Source organism: Pristiophorus japonicus, unplaced genomic scaffold (genome assembly GCF_044704955.1).
Source record: "Pristiophorus japonicus isolate sPriJap1 unplaced genomic scaffold, sPriJap1.hap1 HAP1_SCAFFOLD_228, whole genome shotgun sequence".
Classification (NCBI taxonomy): Eukaryota; Metazoa; Chordata; class Chondrichthyes; family Pristiophoridae; genus Pristiophorus; species Pristiophorus japonicus.
The window spans coordinates 759,398-782,077 of NW_027251994.1; the positions used below are offsets into that span (position 1 = coordinate 759,398).

General features: G+C 54.5%; 1 protein-coding gene across 1 annotated transcript in view; it reads right to left on the reverse strand.

Annotated features, from left to right (window-relative positions):
- Nucleotides 1-22,680, reverse strand: part of LOC139245654 (IgGFc-binding protein-like) — a 184,758-nt gene that overhangs the window by 31,957 nt on the left and 130,121 nt on the right. The window contains exons 21-28 of the mRNA XM_070871233.1: nucleotides 22,024-22,594; nucleotides 19,252-19,451; nucleotides 17,550-17,933; nucleotides 13,466-13,752; nucleotides 9,711-9,979; nucleotides 7,000-7,119; nucleotides 2,383-2,567; nucleotides 978-1,141 (exon numbers count right to left, since the gene is read on the reverse strand). Coding sequence (XP_070727334.1) covers nucleotides 978-1,141; nucleotides 2,383-2,567; nucleotides 7,000-7,119; nucleotides 9,711-9,979; nucleotides 13,466-13,752; nucleotides 17,550-17,933; nucleotides 19,252-19,451; nucleotides 22,024-22,594 — 2,180 coding nt within the window. The remainder of the gene's footprint in view (nucleotides 1-977; nucleotides 1,142-2,382; nucleotides 2,568-6,999; nucleotides 7,120-9,710; nucleotides 9,980-13,465; nucleotides 13,753-17,549; nucleotides 17,934-19,251; nucleotides 19,452-22,023; nucleotides 22,595-22,680) is intronic.

Consider the following 22,680-nt stretch of genomic DNA (forward strand, 5'->3'; position numbering starts at 1 on the left):
AAAGCAATGTATGAGGGGGACACAAAAAATCTGCAAAAGGACATAGACAGGCTAAGTGAGTGGGCAACAATTTGTCAGATGGAGTATAATGTGGGAAAGTGTGAGGTCATGCACTTTGGCAGAAAAAAAATCAAAGAGCAAGTTATTATTTAAATGGAGAAAGATTGCAAAGTGCCGCAGTACACCGGGACCTGGGGGTTACTTGTGCATGAAACACAAAAGGTTAGTATGCAGGTACAGCAAGTGATCAGGAAGGCCAATGGTATCTTGGCCTTTATTGCAAAGGGGATGGAGTATAAAAGCAGGGAAGTCTTGCTCCAGTTATACAGGGTATTGGTGAGGCCACACCTGGAGTACTGCGTGCAGTTTGGTTTCCATATTTACGAAAGGATATACTTGCTTTGGAGGCAGTTCAGAGAAGGTTCACTCGGTTGATTCCGGGGATGAGGGGGTTGACTTATGAGGAAAGGTTGAGGAGGTTGGGCCTCTACTCATTGGAATTCAGAAGAATGAGAGGTGATCTTATCGAAACGTATCAGATTATGAGGGGGCTTGACAAGGTGGATGCAGAGAGGATGTTTCCCCCTCGTGGGGGAATCTAGAACTAGGGGGCATAGTCTCAGAATAAGTTGTGGCCCATTTAAAACTGAGATGAGGAGGAATTTCTTCTCTCAGAGGGTTGTAACTCTGTGGAATTCTCTGCCCCAGAGAGCTGTGGAGGCCGGGACATTGAATATATTTAAGGTGGAGATAGACAGATTTTTGAGCGATAAGGGAGTGAAGGGTTATGGGGAGCGGGCGGGGAAGTGGAGCTGAGTCCATGATCGGATCAGCCATGATAGTATTAAATGGCGGAGCAGGCTCGAGGGGCCGAATGGCCGACTCCTACTCCTAGTTCTGATGTTGTGATGTTGTATTTGTCAATCTTGTGGCGGATAGTTTGGGGTTGAGGGCAACAAATGCTATCAGGTGCTCACCTTTCCACCACAGTGCCAGTTATAGCCAGCGAGAGGTTTGTCGTCAAAAGATAGTCACATGCGAATTCTACAGCGATTGATCGATTCCTGGTCACAATTCCTCCATAGACATCAGCCACTGATCCGCGAATCGTGTTTAAATATGTAGAATGCGTGCGGTTTACCTAATTATTAAATGAAGATGTCTTAGCGTCACAACAAGTGAGTAACAGAGGATTTGAGTATTATTAAGTACATCTTACTGCAATTATACAGGATCACTTCCCATACCTCGGGTCCTCCTATCAACAAGAGCAGACACTGACGGCGAGATCCAACACTGCCTCCAGTGCGCCAGTGCAGCCTCGGCCGCCTGAGGAAAAGAGTGTTTGAAGACCAGACCCTCAAATCCACCACCGAGCCCATGGTCTACAGGGCTGTAGTGATACCCGCCCTCCTGTATGTCTCAGAGACATGGACCATGTACAGTAGGTATCTCACCCCCAGCTCATGGTCTACAGGGCTGTAGTGATACCCGCCCTCCTGTATGTCTCAGAGACACGGACCATGTACAGTAGACACCTCAAGTCGCTGGAGAAATACCACCAACGCTGTCTCCGCAAGATCCTACAAATCCCCTGGGAGGACAGACGCACCAACGTTAGCGTCCTCGACCAGGCCAACATCCCCAGCATCGAAGCACTGACCACACTCGACCAGCTCCGCTGGGCAGGGCCACATTGTCCGCATGTCCCCCAGACACGAGACTCCCCAAAGCAAGCGCTCTACTCGGAACTCCTTCACGGGCAAACGAGCCAAAGGTGGGCAGAGGAAACGTTACAAGGGACCACCCTCAAAGCCTCCCTGATAAAGTGCAACATCCCCACCGACACCTGGGAGTCCCTGGCCCAAAGACCAGTCCGCCCGAAGTGGAGGGAGTGCATCCGGGAGGGCGCTGAGCACCTCGAGTCTCGTCGCCAAGAGCGTGCAGAAACCAAGCGCAGGCAGCGGAAGGAGCGTGCGGCAAACCAGTCCCACCCTCCCCTTCCCTCAACGTCTATCTGTCCCACCCTCCCCTTCCCTCAATGTCTATCTGTCCCACCCTCCCCCTTCCCTCAACGTCTATCTGTCCCACCCTCCCCTTCCCTCAACGTCTATCTGTCCCACCCTCCCCTTCCCGCAACGTCTATCTGTCCCACCCTCCCCTTCCCTCAACGTCTATCTGTCCCACCCTCCCCTTCCCTCAACGTCTATCTGTCCCACCTGTACAGGGACTGTGGTTCCCGTATTGGACTGTTCAGCCACCTAAGGACTCGTGTTCAGAGTGGAAGCAAGTCTTCCTCGATTCCGAGGGACTGCCTACGATGATGTAGCAGGACTTTGAACAAAGTCTTCACTCTGCTCTGCGAGCTGGGCCCACACCTACCTTGAGCTTGGAGCCACAGAATGTTCTGGTGCTGTGAAAGTTAAAGACAAGCCTTCCTTCGGTGATTTGCCCCGTGCAGCTCGGGTCGTTGAGGTGGAGGGAGTCGGCGGGCCAACCGTCATTGAAGAGCAGGCAGCGGGAGAGGGAAATGTCGCTGTCATTACCACGACACGCCAATTGGTAATCTGAAATTGGAGCACGCTTAACGTCAGCAAATTGCTCAATAGTTCCTGGTGCACAATAAGTGTACAGCATACGGAATACTTGTCTTTATTAGCCGAGGCATGGAATACAAGAGCAGGGAGGTTATGCTTGAACTGTATAAAACACCGGTTAGGCCACAGCTGGAGTACTGCGTGCAGTTCTGGTCACCACATTACAGGAAGGATGTGATTGCACTAGAGAGGGTACAGAGGAGATTTACCAGGATGTTGCACTGGAGAGGGTACAGAGGAGATTTACCAGGATGTTACACTGGAGAGGGTACAGAGGAGATTTACCAGGATGTTGCACTAGAGTGGGTACAGAGGAGATTTACCAGGATGTTGCACTGGAGAGGGTACAGAGGAGATTTACCAGGATGTTGCACTGGAGAGGGTACAGAGGAGATATACCAGGATGTTGCACTGGAGGGTACAGAGGAGATTTACCAGGATGTTGCACTGGAGAGGGTACAGAGGAGATTTAACAGGATGTTGCACTAGAGAGGGTACAGAGGAGATTTACCAGGATGTTGCACTGGAGAGGGTACAGAGGAGATTTACCAGGATGTTGCACTGGAGGGTACAGAGGAGATTTAACAGGATGTTGCACTGGAGAGGGTGCAGAGGAGATTTACCAGGATGTTGCACTAGAGAGGGTACAGAGGAGATTTACCAGGATGTTGCACTGGAGAGGGTACAGAGGAGATTTAACAGGATGTTGCACTGGAGAGGGTACAGAGGAGATTTACCAGGATGTTGCACTGGAGAGTGTACAGAGGAGATTTACCAGGATGTTGCACTGGAGAGTGTACAGAGGAGATTTACCAGGAAGTTGCACTGGAGAGGGTACAGAGGAGATTTACCAGGATGTTGCACTGGAGAGTGTACAGGGGAGATTTACCAGGATGTTGCACTGGAGAGTGTACAGAGGAGATTTACCAGGAAGTTGCACTGGAGAGGGTACAGAGGAGATTTACCAGGATGTTGCACTGGAGAGGGTACAGAGGAGATTTACCAGGATGTTGCACTGGAGAGGGTACAGAGGAGATTTACCAGGATGTTGCACTGGAGAGGGTACAGGGGAGATTTACCAGGATGTTGCACTGGAGAGTGTACAGAGGAGATTTACCAGGAAGTTGCACTGGAGAGGGTACAGAGGAGATTTACCAGGATGTTGCACTGGAGAGGGTACAGAGGAGATTTACCAGGATGTTGCACTGGAGAGGGTACAGAGGGGATTTACCAGGATGTTGCACTAGAGAGGGTACAGAAGAGATTTACCAGGATGTTGCACTGGAGAGGGTACAGAGGAGATTTACCAGGATGTTGCACTGGAGAGGGTACAGAGGAGATTTATCAGGATGTTGCACTGGAGAGGGTACAGAGATTTACCAGGATGTTGCACTGGAGAGGGTACAGAGATTTACCAGGATGTTGCCTGGACTGGAGAATTTTAGCGATGAGGAAAGATTGGATAGGCTGGGGTTGTTTACTTTGGAACAGAGGAGGCTGAGGGGAGACCTGATTGAGGTGTATAAAATGATGAGCAGCCTGGATAGAGTGGATAGGACGGACCTGTTTCCCTTGGCAGAGGGGTCAACAACCAGGGGGCGTGGATTGAAAGTAATTGGGGGGAGGTTTAGAGTGGGTTTGAGGGGAAATGTCTTCACCCAGAGGGTGGTGGGGGTCTGGGGGGGAACTCACTGCCTGAAAGGGGGGTAGAGGCAGAAACCCTCACCACATTTGGATGTACACTTGAAGTACCGTAACCTGCAGGGCTACGGACCCAGAGCTGGAAAGTGGGATTAGGCTGGGTAGCACTTGGTCGGCCGGTGCAACACGGACACGATGGGCCGAATGGCCTCCTTCCTTGCTGTAAATTTGTCTGATTCTACAATAACAGCAAAACCAACTTGAGTTTATACAGCGCCTTTGACGTGACAAAACGTCACAAGGTGCTTATCAGCGGTGTTCGAAGACAAAACAAATAACTTTGACAGCGATTCAGTGAAGAACAAATTAACACAGCTGACCCAAAGCTTGGTCAAAGAGGTCCATGACATTCTTCCCAAAGTACGGTGGCCAGAATTGGACACAATACTCCAGTTGGAGCCAAACCAGTGTTTTATACAGGTCCATCATAATTCCCACACTTTTCTACTCTACGCCTCTGTTTATGAAGCCCAGAATTCCCGAACCGTTATTGACCACTTTCTCAACCTGCCCTGCCAACTTCTGCTGTTGAAATAATCTCCGCCACAGGGTTTTGCCACACAATGGTTTCAACCCGGTGCTCACGAAAGGATTTCACAACAAGATGTAGACACCTCAAGTCGCTGGAGAAATACCACAAACGATGTCTCCGCTGTTTACAATATACATTAATGATTTAGATGAAGGAATTGAGTGTAATATCTCCCAAGTTTGCAGATGACACTAAGCGGTGTGAGCTGTGAGGAGGATGCTAAGAGGCTGCAGGGTGACTTGGACAGGTTCGGTGAGTGGGCAAATGCATGGCAGATGCAGTATAATGTGGATAAATGTGAGGTTATCCACTTTGGGGGCAAAACACGAAGGCAGATTATTATCTGAATGGTGGCAGATTAGGAAAAGGGGAGGTGCAACGAGACCTGGGTGTCATGGTACATCAGTCATTGAAAGTTGGCATGCAGGTACAGCAGGCTGTGAAGAAGGCAAATGGTATGTTGGCCTTCATAGTGAGGGGATTTGAGTATAGGAGCAGGGAGGTCTTACTGCAGTTGCACAGGGCCTTGGTGAGGCCTCACCTGGAATATTGTGTTCAGTTTTGGTCTCCTAATCTGAGGAAGGACATTCTTGCTATTGAGGGAGTGCAGCGAAGGTTCACCAGACTGATTCCCGGGATGGCAGGACTGACATATGAGGAGAGACTGGATCGACTGGGCTTATATTCACTGGAGTTTAGAAGGATGAGAGGAGATCTCATAGAAACATATAAAATTCTGACGGGATTGGACAGGTTAGATGCAGGAAGAATGTTCCCGATGTTGGAGAAGTCCAGAACCAGGGGTCACAGTCTAAGGATAAGGGGTAAGACATTTAGGACCGAGATGAGGAGAAACTTCTTCACTCAGAGAATTGTGAACCTGTGGAATTCTCTACCACAGAAAGTTGTTGAGACCAGTTCGTTAGATATATTCAAAAGGGAGTTAGATGTGGCCCTTACGGCTAAAGGGATCAAGGGGTATGGAGAGAAAGCAGGAATGGGGTACAGAGGGAATGATCAGCCATGATCTTATTGAATGGTCGTGCAGGCTCGAAGGGCCGAATGGCCTACTCCTGCACCTATTTTCTATGTTTCTATGTAAGATCCTGCAAATCCCCTGGGAGGACAGACGCACCAACGTTAGCGTCCTCGACCAGGCCAACATCCCCAGCATCGAAGCACTGACCACACTCGACCAGCTCCGCTGGGCAGGGCCACATTGTCCGCATGGTCCCCCAGACACGAGACTCCCAAAGCAAGCGCTCTACTCGGAACTCCTTCACGGCAAACGAGCCAAAGGTGGGCAGAGGAAACGTTACAAGGGACCACCCTCAAAGCCTCCCTGATAAAGTGCAACATCCCCACTGACACCTGGGAGTCCCTGGCCCAAAGACCAGTCCACCCCAAGTGGAGGGAGTGCATCCGGGAGGGCGCTGAGCACCTCGAGTCTCGTCGCCGAGAACGCGCAGAAACCAAGCGCAGGCAGCGGAAGGAGCGTGCGGCAAACCAGTCCCACCCTCCCCTTCCCTCAACGTCTATCTGTCCCACCTGTGACAGGGACTGTGGTTCTCGTATTGGGCTGTTCAGCCACCGAAGGACTCATGTTAAGAGTGGAAGCAAGTCTTCCTCGATTCCGAGGGACTGCCTATGATGGTGATGATGGGTTAACCATCCCTCTGGGAACAAGCCTGTGTTTACTAGATGTTCAGAAGAATGAGAGGGGCTCACATTGAAAGGTATAAATAAAATTCTGACGGAGTTGGACAGACTGGATGTGGGGAGGATGTTTCCCTGGGGCTGGGAAGTCTAGAAAAAGGAGTCACAGTCTCAGGATACGGGGCGGGAAATTTAGGAGCGAGATGAGGAGAAATGTTCTCACTCAGAGGGTGGTGAACCTGTGGAATTCTCTACCACAGAAGGCTGTGGAGGGCAAGTCACTGAATATATTTAAGAGGGAGATAGATAGATTTCTAGATACAAAAGGCATCAAGGGGTATGGGGAGAAAATGGGAATATGGTGTTGAGATATAGGGTCAGCCATGATCATATTGATTGGTGGTGCAGGCTCGAGGGGCCGAATGGCCGAATCCTGCTGCTAATCGTGATGTCCTTGTGTGTGTATCAACCGACGGGTGTGTACAGACCCTGCTCGCCCCACATGTCCCTCACCAAATGGCTTGTCCCGTGAGCTGCCTGTCGTATCTTCGCAGTAACATCCGATAGCCCCTCTTTGCTCTCCACACCACTCATTGGCTGTGCACCTCTGGGCCTCACACGGGTTCTGCAAGGCTGAAGGCAAGAACAGTCAACATGGTTATACGTCCGCTTAATGCCCCAGTGTGCTCAACTCCGAGAGTCCCACGAAGTGGCTCTTTGGTGAGGCCACACCTGGAGTACTGTGTGCAGTTTTGGTTTCCATATTTACGAAAGGATATACTTGCTTTGGAGGCAGTTCAGAGAAGGTTCACTCGGTTGATTCCGGGGATGAGGGGGTTGACTTATGAGGAAAGGTTGAGGAGGTTGGGCCTCTACTCATTGGAGTTCAGAAGAATGAGAGGTGATCTTATCGAAACGTATCAGATTATGAGGGGGCTGGACAAGGTGGATGCAGAGAGGATGTTTCCACTGATGGGGGAGACTAGAACTAGGGGGCATGGTCTTAGAATAAGGGGCCGCCCATTTAAAACTGAGATGAGGAGGAATTTCTTCTCTCAGAGGGTTGTAAATCTGTGGAATTCTCTGCCCCAGAGAGCTGTGGAGGCTGGGACATTGAATATATTTAAGGTGGAGATAGACAGGTTTTTGAGCGATAAGGGAGTGAAGGGTTATGGGGGGCGGGCAGGGAAGTGGAGATGAGTCCATGATGGGATCAGCCATGGTCGTATTAAATGGCGGAGCAGACTCGAGGGGCTGAATGGCCGACTCCTGCTCCTGTTTCTGATGTTCTTATGTTGCATTTTTAACGCAGTGAAACATCGCAAGACACTTCACAGGGGTATAATGAGATGGAAACGTTTGGCATCGGGCAGCATCAGTCGACATTGGTCAACGAGTGGGTTTTAAGGAGCGTATTGAAGGAGGAGAGAGAGGCGGAGAGGTTTAGGGAGGGAGTTCCAGAGCTTGGGGCCCAGGCAGCTGAAGGCACGGCCACCGATGTTGGAGCGATGGAAATCAGGGATGCTCAGGAGGGTAGAATTAGAGGGGTGCAGAGATCTCTGGGGGTTGTGGGGCTGGAGGGGCTTACAGAGATAGGGAGGGGTGTAGGGACTGGAGGGGGTTACAGAGATACGGAGGGGTATAGGGGCTGGAGGGGGTTACAAAGATAGGGAGGGGTGTAGGGGCTGGAGGAGGTTACAGAGATAGGGAGGGGTGTAGTGGCTGGAGGAGGTTACAGAGATAGGGAGGGTGTAGGGGCTGGAGGTGGTTACAGAGATAGGGAGGGGTGTAACATCTGGAGGAGGTTACAGAGATAGGGAGGGGTGTAGGGGCTGGAGGAGGTTACAGAGATTGGGAGGGGTGTAGGGGCTGGAGGGGGTTACAGAGATAGGGATGGGTGTAGGGGCTGGAGTGGGTTACAGAGATAGGGAGGGGTGTAGGGTCTGGAGGAGTTACAGAGATAGAGAGGGGTGTAGGAGCTGGAGGGGGTTACAGAGATAGGGAGGGATGTAGGAGCTGGAGGGGGTTACTGAGATAGAGAGGGGGGGGGCGAGGGCCATGGAGGGATTTGTAAACAAGGATGAGAATTTTAAAATCGAGGTGATGCTTTACCGGGAGTCAATGTAGGTCAGTGAGCACAGGGGGTGATGGGTGAGTGGGACTGGGTGCGAGTTAGGACACGGGGCAGTGAGCACAGGGGGTGATGGGTGAGCGGGACTCGGTGCGAGTTAGGACACGGGGTCAGCGAGCACAGGGGGCGATGGGTGAGCGGGACTGAGTGTGAGTTAGGACACGGGGCAGTGAGCACAGGGGGTGATGGGTGAGTGGGACTCGGTGCGAGTTAGGACACGGGGCAGTGAGCACAGCGGGTGATGGGTGAGCGGGACTCGGTGCGAGTTAGGACACGGGGTCAGCGAGCACAGGGGGCGATGGGTGAGCGGGACTGAGTGTGAGTTAGGACACGGGGCAGTGAGCACAGGGGGTGATGGGTGAGTGGGACACGATGCGAGTTAGGACACGGGGTCAGTGAGCACAGGGGGTGATGGGTGAGTGGGACTGGGTGTGAGTTAGGACACGGGGCAGTGAGCACAGGGGGTGATGGGTGAGTGGGACTGGGTGTGAGTTAGGACACGGGGTCAGTGAGCACAGGGGGTGATGGGTGAGTAGGACTCGGTGCGAGTTAGGACACGGGTCAGTGAGCACAGGGGGTGATGGGTGAGTGGGACTCGGTGCGAGTTAGGACACGGGGCAGTGAGCACAGGGGGTGATGGGTGAGTGGGACTGGGTGTGAGTTAGGACACGGGGTCAGTGAGCACAGGGGGTGATGGGTGAGTGGGACTGGGTGTGAGTTAGGACACTGGGTCAGTGAGCACAGGGGGTGATGGGTGAGTGGGACTGGGTGTGAGTTAGGACACGGGGTCAGTGAGCACAGGGGGTGATAGGTGAGTGGGACTGGGTGTGAGTTAGGACACGGGGCAGTGAGCACAGTGGGTGATGGGTGAGCGGGACTCGATGCGAGTTAGGACACGGGGACAGCTGAGTTTTGGATCACCTGTAGTTTACGTTGGGTAGAATGTGGGAGGCCGGCCAGGAGTGTGTTGGAATGGTCAAGTCTGGAGGTAACAGAGGCAGGGGTGAGGGTTTCAGCAGCGGATGAGCTGAGACAGGGGGCGGAGATGGATTAACTTTGTTCACAAATATGAGGAAATAATACATATCCTTACGGCAGTCTCGACTGTCTTGCCATGGTGGAATTGTTAACCCCTGTAGATTACACGCCTTTTCATAAGCCTCCACGGCCCCACACAGCAGCAGACTGCTCGTCCCGTATAGGCACAAGTCATAGACACAGGATTGGTAATAATTCTCTGGCTCCAGGTGCCAGTGACATTCGGCAAAGGGCCCGGTGTTATTGAGTATTATCGAGCAGAGGGACTCATAGTGTGCAGATTCAGGACACGAAAATCCTCCGCTTCGAGTGTCATCTTCACAGCTGCAAGTAAAACGAAATCAGCTCAATGCCAGAACATGTAGAGGGAGCTTTACCCTGTATCTAACCCCCTGTACCTGCTCTGGGAGTGTTTGATGGGACAGTGTAGAGGGAGCTTTACTCTGTATCTAACCCCCTGTACCTGCCCCGGGAGTGTTTGATGGGACAGTGCAGAGGGAGCTTTACTCTGTATCTAACCCCCTGTACCTGCCCTGGGAGTGTTTGATGGGACAGTGTAGAGGGAGCTTTACTCTGTATCTAACCCCCTGTACCTGCCCTGGGAGTGTTTGATGGGACAGTGTAGAGGGAGCTTTACTCTGTATCTAACCACCTGTACCTGCCCTGGGAGTGTTTGATGGGACAGTGTAGAGGGAGCTTTACTCTGTATCTAACCCCCTGTACCTGCCCTGGGAGTGTTTGATGGGACAGTGTCGAGGGAGCTTTACTCTGTATTGGGTAAGCTGAGCGGTGGTACAGTTCCACGTGGGTGCGAGTGTAGGAGGTTTAGAGGGGGTTTGAGGGGAAATGTCTTCACCCGGAGGGTGGTGGGGGTCTGGGGGGGAACTCACTGCCTGAAAGGGGGGTAGAGGCAGAAACCCTCACCACATTTGGATGTACACTTGAAGTGCTGTAACCTGCAGGGCTACGGACCGAGAGCGGGAAAGTGGGATTAGGCTGGGTAGCTGTTGGTCGGCCGGCGAAAGGCGGACACGATGGGCCGAATGGCCTCCCTCTGTGCTGCAAATTTCTCTGATTGTGTGAAGTGCAGATTTGATCCTGTTGGGGTATTGGGAAGAATTATCATTCTCGAGGTGGACTCTCTGATATAAGGAGTTGACACCCGCCCTTCACCCTCTCGTCTAGCGATCACGGAATCACTCAGACTAAACCTCGGTTTAACCGGGTTTTTATTCGAGCATGCTCGGGAAGTTCCCGATGAACACTGAACACTTCCCAGAACAACAGTTTGCAACGACAGTAATTAATTTTCTGCGCTGTGTGCCACCCTCTTGCAGAACCACTCATTGGCCCACTGCTATCAGCGAAGTTACACTGATTCGTTGACCCTTATCAGACTGGCTCTGATTGGTCCTACCCCCCACTATCTGTGCATCTCCCATCACACGTTACCCTCCCACAACGTCTTATTGAGTGGTGGCAACTGTGCCTCAGTTCCTCATGACGTGTTGGTTGACCTTGTTTCCCAGGGTGATGTCTCCTTATCCCTCTCCCAAGAGCTCTGGTCAAAACTACCAGTCGATACCATCCTGTTCCCACGTTCCCATGTTCCCTGTGGAGGGCCGTGATCGGACCCCAGGGGAGCCGCATGTTCGGGGCCCGGGGGCAGCAGGGGCCCAGCCCACACCGCGATATGTTGTGTGAGCACTGGGTCAGTGCAGCAGAGCTGGTCTCCAGTCGTCCTGGTTAACCCTTGCCCCTGGACTACGCTCTGTCAAGCCCCGTGTGGTGGCTGGTGTACAACGGTCACCCCACGTTAAAACAATCCACCCACAGGCATCTTCCACCCTTCAGGATGTAGTTCGGGATCTGGAATATTAGGTCCTTCGTTGAAACATCTGTGAACTCATCCCTGTTTTTTTGGCGTCGAAGCAAGTTATCCTCGTTTCGAGGGAGCGCTTATGACAATGTTCCCACGTTGCTATAATTCCAAACATTCATCTCCCTGTTCAATACTGAATACGTACGCTCCCACGAGTCTGTTCTAAGGTTAACCCAACGGATGGTTCATAAACCATCAGGCATTGCTGCTAACCTGTTCTTCCCCCAATGTAAGCGAGTGTGTGAGCGTGCGTTACATCATCATCATCATCATAAGTGCTCCCTCGAACGAGGAAGACTTTCCACATCAAAAGGGATGAGTTCATAGATGTTTCAATGGAGGACCCGATGTTCCAGTTCTTAACTCTAGGGTGGAAGATGCCTGTGGGTGGATTGTTTTAACGTGGGGTGACCGTTGTACACCAGCCACCACACGGGGCTTGACAGAGCGAGGTCTTGGTCCAGGGGCAAGGGTTAACCAGGACGACTGGAGACCAGCTCTGCTGCACAGACCCAGTGCACACACATATCGCAGTACCCCGTACCCTCATTCACCGCTCCTCCACCACAAACACTCGCCGCTCCTCCGCCCCGATCCCTCGCCGCTCCTCCACCACAAACACTCGCCGCTCCTCCGCCCCGATCCCTCGCCGCTCCTCCGCCCCGATCTCTCGCCGCTCCTCCACCACAAACACTCGCCGCTCCTCCGCCCCGATCCCTCGCCGCTCCTCCGCCCCGATCTCTCGCCCCTCCTCCGCCCCGATCTCTCGCCCCTCCTCCGCCCCGATCTCTCGCCACTCCTCCGCCCCGATCTCTCGATACTCCTCCGCCCCGATCTCTCGATACTCCTCCGCCCCGATCTCTCGCCGCTCCTCCGCCCCGATCTCTCGCCGCTCCTCCGCCCCGATCTCTCGCCGCTCCTCCGCCCCGATCTCACGCCCCTCCTCCGCCCCGATCTCTCGCCGCTCCTCCACCACAAACACTCGCCGCTCCTCCGCCCCGATCTCTCGCCACTCCTCCGCCCCGATCTCTCGCCGCTTCTCCGCCCCGATCTCTCGATACTCCTCCGCCCCGATCTCTCGCCCCTCCTCCGCCCCGATCTCTCGCCGCTCCTCCGCCCCGATCTCTCGCCGCTCCTCCGCCCCGATCTCTCGATACTCCTCCGCCCCGATCTCTCGCCCCTCCTCCGCCCCGATCTCTCGCCGCTCCTCCGCCCCGATCCCTCGCCGCTCCTCCGCCCCGATCTCTCGCCACTCCTCCGCCCCGATCTCTCGCTGCTCCTCCGCCCCGATCTCTCGCCGCTCCTCCGCCCCCGATCTCTCGCCACTCCTCCGCCCCGATCTCTCGCCACTCCTCCGCCCCAATCTCTCGCCCCTCCTCCGCCCCCATCTCTCGCCCCTCCTCCGCCCCGATCTCTCGCCGCTCCTCCGCCCCAATCTCTCGCCCCTCCTCCGCCCCCCCCGATCTCTCTCCGCCCCGATCTCTCGCCGCTCCTCCGCCCCGACCTCCTGCGCTGTGCCTGCGCCCCGCTGATGTTCCTGCCCGCGCTCCAAATGGCGAACTGGGCCTTGATTGATGCCCACCTCAAAGTTGTTGCGTATGTGGAGCGTCTCGCGCTGGAAGTTGCCCCTGTAGGGCCCGCACTCCAGCTCTTTCATCCTCCCAACCTGCGGTGGTGACCTCTCACAGGTCAGGGTCGCCCACATACATTACATAAGGGGCTAATACATAATAGGTCAATATTACAATCCCTACCGTAATATAGAGGGTGTCCTTAGTCCTCAGAATCTCTAATACTGATAAGCCCTCTTCAATCTGGAACATTTCACATTTCAGATCAATTCACTACCCACTTTTGTGACCATCGCTCTGTCTCCACTTCAGTGACCATTTTTTAACCCCTTACCTGCCTGCGCGAGAAGGCCGTACCTCAAAGGGCTGTGTTCAGTTTTCCAGGAATTCCCGAATTGGCTGTCACTCGCTGCGCTCCGTCCGTCGGGCAGAAGCTTGTCATCCCGTGGGTCACCATTGAAGTTCCCGCACATGCCGCACAATGTGTTGGCGTATTGCGACCCCACTCTCACAAGTGCCGTGCTGCGCCCATCGTAATGGACCTGCACACCGCTCAGGGTGCTCACCATCACATACTCACCGGTCTGGACAATATTGGTCAAACCGCCGACTGTGGAGGGCAGCGACACCGCACTGCCATTCACCTGACGACACAAAGGTCACGGGGTCAACGTCAGAAACATGAGCAGGAGTTGGCCCATTCAGCCCCTCGAGCCTGTTACACAGGAACAGGAGGAGGCCCATTCAGTCCCTCGAACCTGTTACACAGGAACAGGATGAGGCCCATTAAATCCCTCAAGCCTCTTACACATGAACAGGAGGAGGCCCATTCAGCCCCTCGAGCCTGTTACACAGAAACAGGAGGAGGCCCATTCAGCCCCTCGAGCCTGTTACACAGGAACAGGAGGAGGCCCATTCAGCCCCTCGAGCCTGTTATACAGGAACAGGAGGAGGCCATTCAGCCCCTCGAGCCTGTTACACAGGAACAGGAGGAGGCCCATTCAGTCCCTCGAGCCTGTTACACAGGAACAGGAGGAGGCCCATTCAGCCCCTCGAGCCTGTTACACAGGAACAGGAGGAGGCCATTCAGCCCCTCGAGCCTGTTATACAGGAACAGGAGGAGGCCCATTCAGCCCCTCGAGCCTGTTACACAGGAACAGGAGGAGGCCCATTCAGCCCCTCGAGCCTGTTACACAGGAACAGGAGGAGGCCCATTCAGCCCCTCGAGCCTGTTACACAGGAACAGGAGGAGGCCCATTCAGTCCCTCGAGCCTGTTACACAGGAACAGGAGGAGGCCCATTCAGCCCCTCGAGCCTGTTACACAGGAACAGGAGGAGGCCCATTCAGTCCCTCGAACCTGTTACACAGGAACAGGATGAGGCCCATTAAATCCCTCAAGCCTCTTACACATGAACAGGAGGAGGCTCATTCAGCCCCTCGAGCCTGTTACACAGAAACAGGAGGAGGCCCATTCAGCCCCTCGAGCCTGTTACACAGGAACAGGAGGAGGCCCATTCAGCCCCTCGAGCCTGTTATACAGGAACAGGAGGAGGCCATTCAGCCCCTCGAGCCTGTTACACAGGAACAGGAGGAGGCCCATTCAGTCCCTCGAGCCTGTTACACAGGAACAGGAGGAGGCCCATTCAGCCCCTCGAGCCTGTTACACAGGAACAGGAGGAGGCCATTCAGCCCCTCGAGCCTGTTATACAGGAACAGGAGGAGGCCCATTCAGCCCCTCGAGCCTGTTACACAGGAACAGGAGGAGGCCCATTCAGCCCCTCGAGCCTGTTACACAGGAACAGGAGGAGGCCCATTCAGTCCCTCGAGCCTGTTACACAGGAACAGGAGTCGTCGGCCATTCGGCCCCTCGAGCCTGCTCCGCCATTTAATACCATCATGGCTGATCCGATCATGGACTCAGCTCCACTTCCCCGCCCGCTTCCCATAATCCTTCACTCCCTTATCGCTCAAAAATCTGTCTATCTCCGCCTTAAATATATTCAATGTCCCGGCTTCCACAGCTCTCTGGGGCAGAGAATTCCACAGATTTACAACCCTCTGAGAGAAGAAATTCCTCCTCATCTCAGTTTTAAATGGGCGGCCCCTTATTCTAAGACCATGCCCCCTAGTTCTAGTCTCCCCCATCAGTGGAAACATCCTCTCTGCATCCACCTTGTCAAGCCCCCTCATAATCTTACACCTTTCAATAAGATCGCCTCTCATTCTTCTCATCTCCAATGAGTAGAGGCCCAACCTCCCCAGGAGTCAACCGAGTGAATCTTCATCCTATTGTGTCAAGAGAAATATTTCTTCTCTCAGAGGGTTGTAAATCTGTGGAATTCTCTGCCCCAGAGAGCTGTGGAGGCTGGGACATTGAATATGTTTAAGGCGGAGATAGACAGATTTTTGGGCGATAAGGGAGTGAAGGGTTATGGGGAGCGGGCGGGGAAGTGGAGCTGAGTCCATGATCGGATCAGCCATGATCGTATTAAATGGCGGAGCAGGCTCGAGGGGCCGAATGGCCGACTCCTGCTCCTATTTCTGATGTTCTTTATTGGTCAATAGAAATACAGAAACATTAAAGTCTTAATCGACAAGTGACCTTGTATTGTGTTATATTAAATATTAGTGTGGGTTTGAGAAACGCACACTTCAACACAACAAAACCTTTAACCTGGTGATACATCCCAAGGTGCTTCACAGGAGCAATTATGACACAAAATTTGACACTGAGCCACGTAGGGAGATATTAGGGACAGGCGACCAAAAGCTGGGTCACAGAGGTGGGTTTTAAGGAGCATCCTGAAGGAGGAGAGAGAGGCGGAGAGGTTTAGGGAGGGAGTTCCAGAACTTGGGGCCCAGGCAGCTGAAGGCACGGCCACCGATGGTGGAGCGATTATAATCAGGGATGGTCAGGAGGGCAGAATTAGAGGTGTGCAGAGATCTCGGGGGGTTGTGGGGCTGGAGGGGGTTACAGAGATAGGGAGGGGTGTAGGGGCTGGAGGAGATTACAGAGATAGGGAGGGGTGTAGGGCCTGAAGGAGGTTACAGAGATAGGGAGGGGTGTAGGGGCTGGAGGGGGTTACAGAGATAGGGAGGGACGAGGGCCATGGAGGGATTTGTAAACAAGGATAAGAATTTTGAACTAAAGGCGTTGATTAACCGGGAACCAATGTAAGTCAGCGAGCAAAGTGGGTGATGGGTGAGTGGGACTGGGGGCGAGTTAGGACACGGGGTCAGTGAGCACAGGGGGTGATGGGTGAGTGGGACTGGGGGCGAGTTAGGACACAGGGCAGTGAGCACAGGGGGCGATGGGTGAGTGGGACTGGGTGTGAGTTAGGACACGGGGGCAGTGAGCACAGGGGGTGATGGGTGAGTGGGACTGGGTGCGAGTTAGGACACGGGGTCAGTGAGCACAGGGGGCGATGGGTGAGTGGGACTGGGTGCGAGTTAGGACACGGGGGCAGTGAGCACAGGGGGTGATGGGTGAGTGGGACTGGGTGCGAGTTAGGACACGGGGGCAGTGAGCACAGGGGGTGATGGGTGAGTGGGACTGGGTGCGAGTTAGGACACGGGGTCAGTGAGCACAGGGGGTGATGGGTGAGTGGGACTCGGGGTGAGTTAGGACACGGGGGCAGTGAGCACAGGGGGTGATGGGTGAGTGGGACTGGGTGTGAGTTAGGACACGGGGTCAGTGAGCACAGGGGGTGATGGGTGAGTGGGACTAGGTGCGAGTTAGGACATGGGGCAGTGAGCACAGGGGGTGATGGGTGAGTGGGACTGGGTGCGAGTTAGGACACGGGGTCAGTGAGCACAGGGGGTGATGGGTGAGTGGGACTGGGTGTGGGTTAGGACACGGGGCAGTGAGCACAGGAGGTGATGGGTGAGCGGGACTCGGTGCGAGTTAGGACACGGGGCAGTGAGCACAGGGGGTGATGGGTGAGTGGGACTCGGTGCGAGTTAGGACACGGGGCAGTGAGCACAGGGGGTGATGGGTGAGTGGGACTGGGTGTGAGTTAGGACACGGGGCAGTGAGCACAGGGGGTGATGGGTGAGTGGGACTAGGTGCGAGTTAGGACACGGGGCAGTGAGCACAGGGGGTGATGGGTGAGTGGGACTAGGTGCGAGTTAGGACACGGGGCAGTGAGCACAGGGGGTGATGGGTGAGTGGGACTCGGGGCGAGTTAGGACACGGGGACAGCCGAGTTTTGGATCACCTCTAGTTTACGTCGGGTAGAATGTGGGAGGCCGGCCAGGAGCGCAGCGCGTTGGAATGGTCAAGTCTGGAGGTAACAAAGGCAGGGACGAGGGCTTCAGCAGTGGATGAGCTGAGGCCCGGGGGGGGGGTGGGGGGGGGAGGCGGAGCGATTTGAAACGTCGGAGTTGGAACAGAGCACGGGAACAGCCTGCCCTGAATGGTAGAGGTTGCTCAAGGCTCACCTGAACACCCTTCCCCTGCTCAATGATGATGTGAAGGTCCCGGACATAGACGTGGACGCGGGAGACGAACGACGCTGATCGCCCGCCGCGGAACCCGTTCTCTGCCGTGACCCGGAACCACGGGGCCGCCGCCGATGCCCGGCAGACCGAGACGATGTGGTAGTCGCAGGTGCCCTGGAAGTGAGCCAGCGCACCGTCGAAGGTGTGGTAGTGAGGGTCACCGGATATGGTGCAGGTGGAGGAACAGCTGGTGCAGACCCTCCTTCCCCTACGGACCACGCAATGCTCGGTCGGACCGCAAGAGGCAGCGTGGCATTCGACAGACCGTCCCGGGGAGCACCGGCAGCGAAGTCCGCAGTCCGCCGTCAGCACCGACTCCCCAACCTGCAAAAAATAGCAACAATAACACGATTTGGGACTGCACCGCGCGTGACTGTGAGCAGGCTGTACGGTTACCCATCTTCAGAGAATCACACAACATCAACTAAACACTGTTTGTTGCAAGCTTTGGAATGAAGCGGGACAATTAAGGACATGCTATGGTTTGGCCACCAAAACTGACCTCATGCATAACAACTATTTAAAAAAAGGAGGCAGACAAAGTTTGCTGATGATACAAAGATGGGAGGAAAAGCAATGTGTGAGGAGGACAGAGAAAATCTGCAAAAGGAGAAAGACAGGCTCAGTGAGTGGGCAAAAATTTGTCAGATGGAATATAATGTGGGAAAGTGTGAGGTCATGCACTTTGGCGGAAAAAAAATCGCAGCGCAAGTTATTATTTAAATGGAGAAAGATTGCAAAGTGCTCAGTACAGCGGGACCTGGGGGTTACTTGTGCATGAAACACAAAAGGATAGTATGCAGGTACAGCAAGTGATCAGGAAGGCCAATGGTATCTTGGCCTTTATTGCAAAGGGGATGGAGTATAAAAGCAGGGAAGTCTTGCTCCAGTTATACAGGGTATTGGTGAGGCCACACCTGGAGTACTGCGTGCAGTTTTGGTTTCCGTATTTACGAAAGGATATACTTGCTTTGGAGGCAGTTCAGAGAAGGTTCACTCGGTTGATTCCGGGGATGAGGGGGTTGACTTATGAGGAAAGGTTGAGGAGGTTGGGCCTCTACTCATTTGGAATTCAGAAGAATGAGAGGTGATCTTATCGAAACGTATCAGATTATGAGGGGGGCTTGACAAGGTGGATGCAGAGAGGATGTTTCCACTGATGGGGGAGACTAGAACTAGGGGGCATGGTCTTAGAATAAGGGGCCGCCCATTTAAAACTGAGATGAGGAGGAATTTCTTCTCTCAGAGGGTTGTAAATCTGTGGAATTCGCTGCCTCAGAGAGCTGTGGAAGCCGGGACATTGAATATATTTAAGACAGAGATAGACAGTTTCTTAACCGATAAGGGGATAAGGGGGCGGGCAGGGAAGTGGAGCTGAGTCCATGATGGGATCAGCCATGGTGGTATTAAATGGCGGAGCAGGCTCGAGGGGCCGAATGGCCCACTCCTGCTCCTATTTCTCATGTTCTTATGATAAGCCGATAGATTTAGATGTGGAGAGACGGGAGGAGGTTCGAGTGGGCCTGGGGCTGGTTGGTCCGAACAGCTTGTTTCTGGGCCGTGTATCTGAGAGGCTTTGCTCCCTTTCAGCTCCCACCACCCCCCCCCGGTAGCGGCCTCTGGTGGAGAGGCGCTGAATTACCTTCAGATACGCTCCATTGTAGAGACAGCCGCAATTGTGGGGGAGCACACAGCTATCGCCGCTCCGCAGGTAACCCCAGTCACAGTGACATCCCTCGGAACAGGTCAGGTCACACGATGAATTGCGGGCGACGCTGGCACAGTCCTCCGGACACGGATCTCCGCACACTTCGAAATGGCTGTTTGTGGGACACTGTGGAACTAAATGGGAAATATATTGACAGCTGGAATAAATTGCCACTTCTCCAATCTGCCTTTCACCAGCCCCCACTCTCCCCCAGCACGGCCCAAAACGCCTCACAGCCAATCAACGACTCCCTTTTTCAAGTGCCGTCACTGGCTCCAATGTGGGAAACGCAGGCAGCCAATTTGCGCACAGCAAGCTCCCACACACAGCCAAAGTGATAAAGGCCCAGATCGTCTGTTTTTAGTGATGTTGGTTCAGGGCTAAATGTTGGTCGTAGGAAACACGGACTCCCTCAGCACGGCCCCTCTGACAGTGCGGCGCTCCCTCAGCACGGCCCCTCCGACAGTGCGGCGCTCCCTCAGTACTGCCCCTCCGACAGTGCGGCGCGCCCACAGTACTGCCCCTCCGACAGTGCGGCGCTCCCTCAGTACTGCCCCTCCGACAGTGCGGCGCTCCCTCAGTACTGCCCCTCCGACAGTGCGGCGCTCCCTCAGTACTGCCCCTCCGACAGTGCGGCGCTCCCTCAGTACTGCCCCTCCGACAGTGCGGCGCTCCCTCAGTACTGCCCCTCCGACAGTGCGGCGCTCCCTCAGTACTGCCCCTCCGACAGTGCGGCGCGCCCTCAGTACTGCCCCTCCGACAGTGCGGCGCTCCCTCAGTACTGCCCCTCCGACAGTGCGGCGCTCCCTCAGTACTGCCCCTCCGACAGTGCGGCACGCCCACAGTACTGCCCCTCCGACAGTATGGCGCTCCCTCAGTACTGCCCCTCCGACAGTATGGCGCTCCCTCAGTACGGCGCTCCCTCAGTACTGCCCCTCCGACAATGCGGCACTCCCTCAGTACTGCCCCTCCGACAGTGCGGCACTCCCTCAGTACTGCCCCTCCGACAACGCAGTACGGCGCTCCCTCAGTACTGCCCCTCCGACAATGCGGCACTCCCTCAGTACTGCCCCTCCGACAGTGCGGCGCTCCCTCAGTACTGCCCCTCCGACAGTACGGCGCTCTCTCAGTACTGCCCCTCCGACAGTGCGGCACTCCCTCAGTACTGCCCCTCCGACAGTATGGCGCTCCCTCAGTACGGCGCTCCCTCAGTACTGCCCCTCCGACAATGCGGCACTCCCTCAGTACTGCCCCTCCGACAGTACGGCGCTCTCTCAGTACTGCCCCTCCGACGGTGCGGTGCTCCCTCAGTACTGCCCCTCTGACAGCGCAGTATGGCACTCCCTCAGTACTGCCCCTCTGACAGCGCAGTACGGCACTCCCTCAGTACTGCCCCTCCGACAGTGCGGCACTCCCTTAGTACTGCCCCTCTGACAGCGCAGTACAGCGCTCCCTCAGTACTGCCCCTCCGACACTGCGGCACTCCCTCAGTACTGCCCCTCCGACAGTGCGGCGCTCCCTCAGTACTGCCCCTCCGACACTGCGGCACTCCCTCAGTACTGCCCCTCTGACAGCGCAGTACGGCACTCCCTCAGTACCGCCCCATGGACTATCTGCGACGAAACTACCCCATAAGCTTAATACACTTGGTTCTCCTTAATATCTTGAAAACTTGGATTAAATCACACCTTCGCCGTCTAAATTCCAGGGAGCACAACCTTGGTTTGTGTATTCGCTTCTTGCAATTTAATTCATGGTGTCCCCATTGTATCGCGCTGCCTTTGCCCCAATATCGCTCAATACCTTTGTGTAATACAGCTGCCGCTAATGGACAAATGTGGTAATGCAGCCACTGCTGTTTACAATGATAAAGGCATCAGCTGACATGTCACCTGACAGGTTCCTGTGTACAGATCCATCGTGGAGTCGGTGTGTTTAGTGAGGTCGTGAGGAAGATAGCATACGTTGGTCAACAAAATATATCAATCTGAGATTTAAAATTAACAATTCACCCACAGCAACAGGAAGGCCAATGGTATCTTGGCCTTTATTGCAAAGGGGATGGAGTATAAAAGCAGGGAAGTCTTGCTCCAGTTATACAGGGTATTGGTGAGGCCACACCTGGAGTACTGCGTGCAGTTTTGGTTTCCGTATTTACGAAAGAATATACTTGCTTTGGAGGCAGTTCAGAGAAGGTTCACTCGGGTGATTCCGGGGATGAGGGGGTTGACTTATGAGGAAAGGTTGAGGAGGTTGGGCCTCTACTCATTGGAGTTCAGAAGAATGAGAGGTGATCTTATCGAAACGTATCAGATTATGAGGGGGCTCGACAAGGTGGATGCAGAGAGGATGTTCCCACTGATGGGGGAGACTAGAACTAGGGGGCATGGTCTTAGAATAAGGGGCCGCCCATTTAAAACTGAGATGAGGAGGAATTTCTTCTCTCAGAGGGTTGTAAATCTGTGGAATTCTCTGCCTCAGAGAGCTGTGGAAGCCGGGACATTGAATATATTTAAGACAGAGATAGACAGTTTCTTAACCGATAAGGGGATAAGGGAGCGGGCAGGGAAGTGGAGCTGAGTCCATGATGGGATCAGCCATGATGGTATTAAATGGCGGAGCAGGCTCGAGGGGCCGAATGGTCGACTCCTGCTCCTATTTCTGATGTTCTTGTGATTGAGGTTCCCAAAGACCCCATTGCATTACCACAGCGCGTTGCATTTCTCCAATCTCCGATGGTGATTCCCCTTCTCTGACACTCTGAGGCGTAAGACCCAATGGCCTGGCACAGGGTGGTGTGGTCTCCCGCCAACGCGCACAGATCAAACACACAGTTGTCGGAGTAAATGGCGGGGCTCAGCTCCGGGTGACATCGGCGGAAAGGCCCAGTGGCGTTGCTCAGAATGCCACAGTGACTCCCCGAGGCGTAGACTCCACGCGCTCCTTCCCCACACACGGGTCCCGCTGGGCCGGTGTCGTCGGAACACCCAGTGCCAGAGGTTGGGCTTTTCCAGCTGTTCCCGAACGCCGAGGCCCCGGAGATGGCCGTGCCGTTGGGGGAGGCGAAATCGTCGGACGCGTCCCCGTTATAGTCCCCGCAGAGCCCACACAGGGACCCGGAATAGGTCCCCGGAACTGTCACTGCCGCGTAATGGTTCCAGTCGTAGGAGACGCCCAGGCCAAAATCTGTCCGCAACACGGCCGCCGATCCGGTGTGGGTAACGCGGACTTTACCCGACTCTAAGCTCACCGGCAAATTAACCGTCTCGCCATCTACCTGCACACAGGGGAAGGAGAAACAGGAGCTGAGTGAGATATGGAAACACACCATCGACAAATACTCCCTGTCCTCCCGACCAGGAG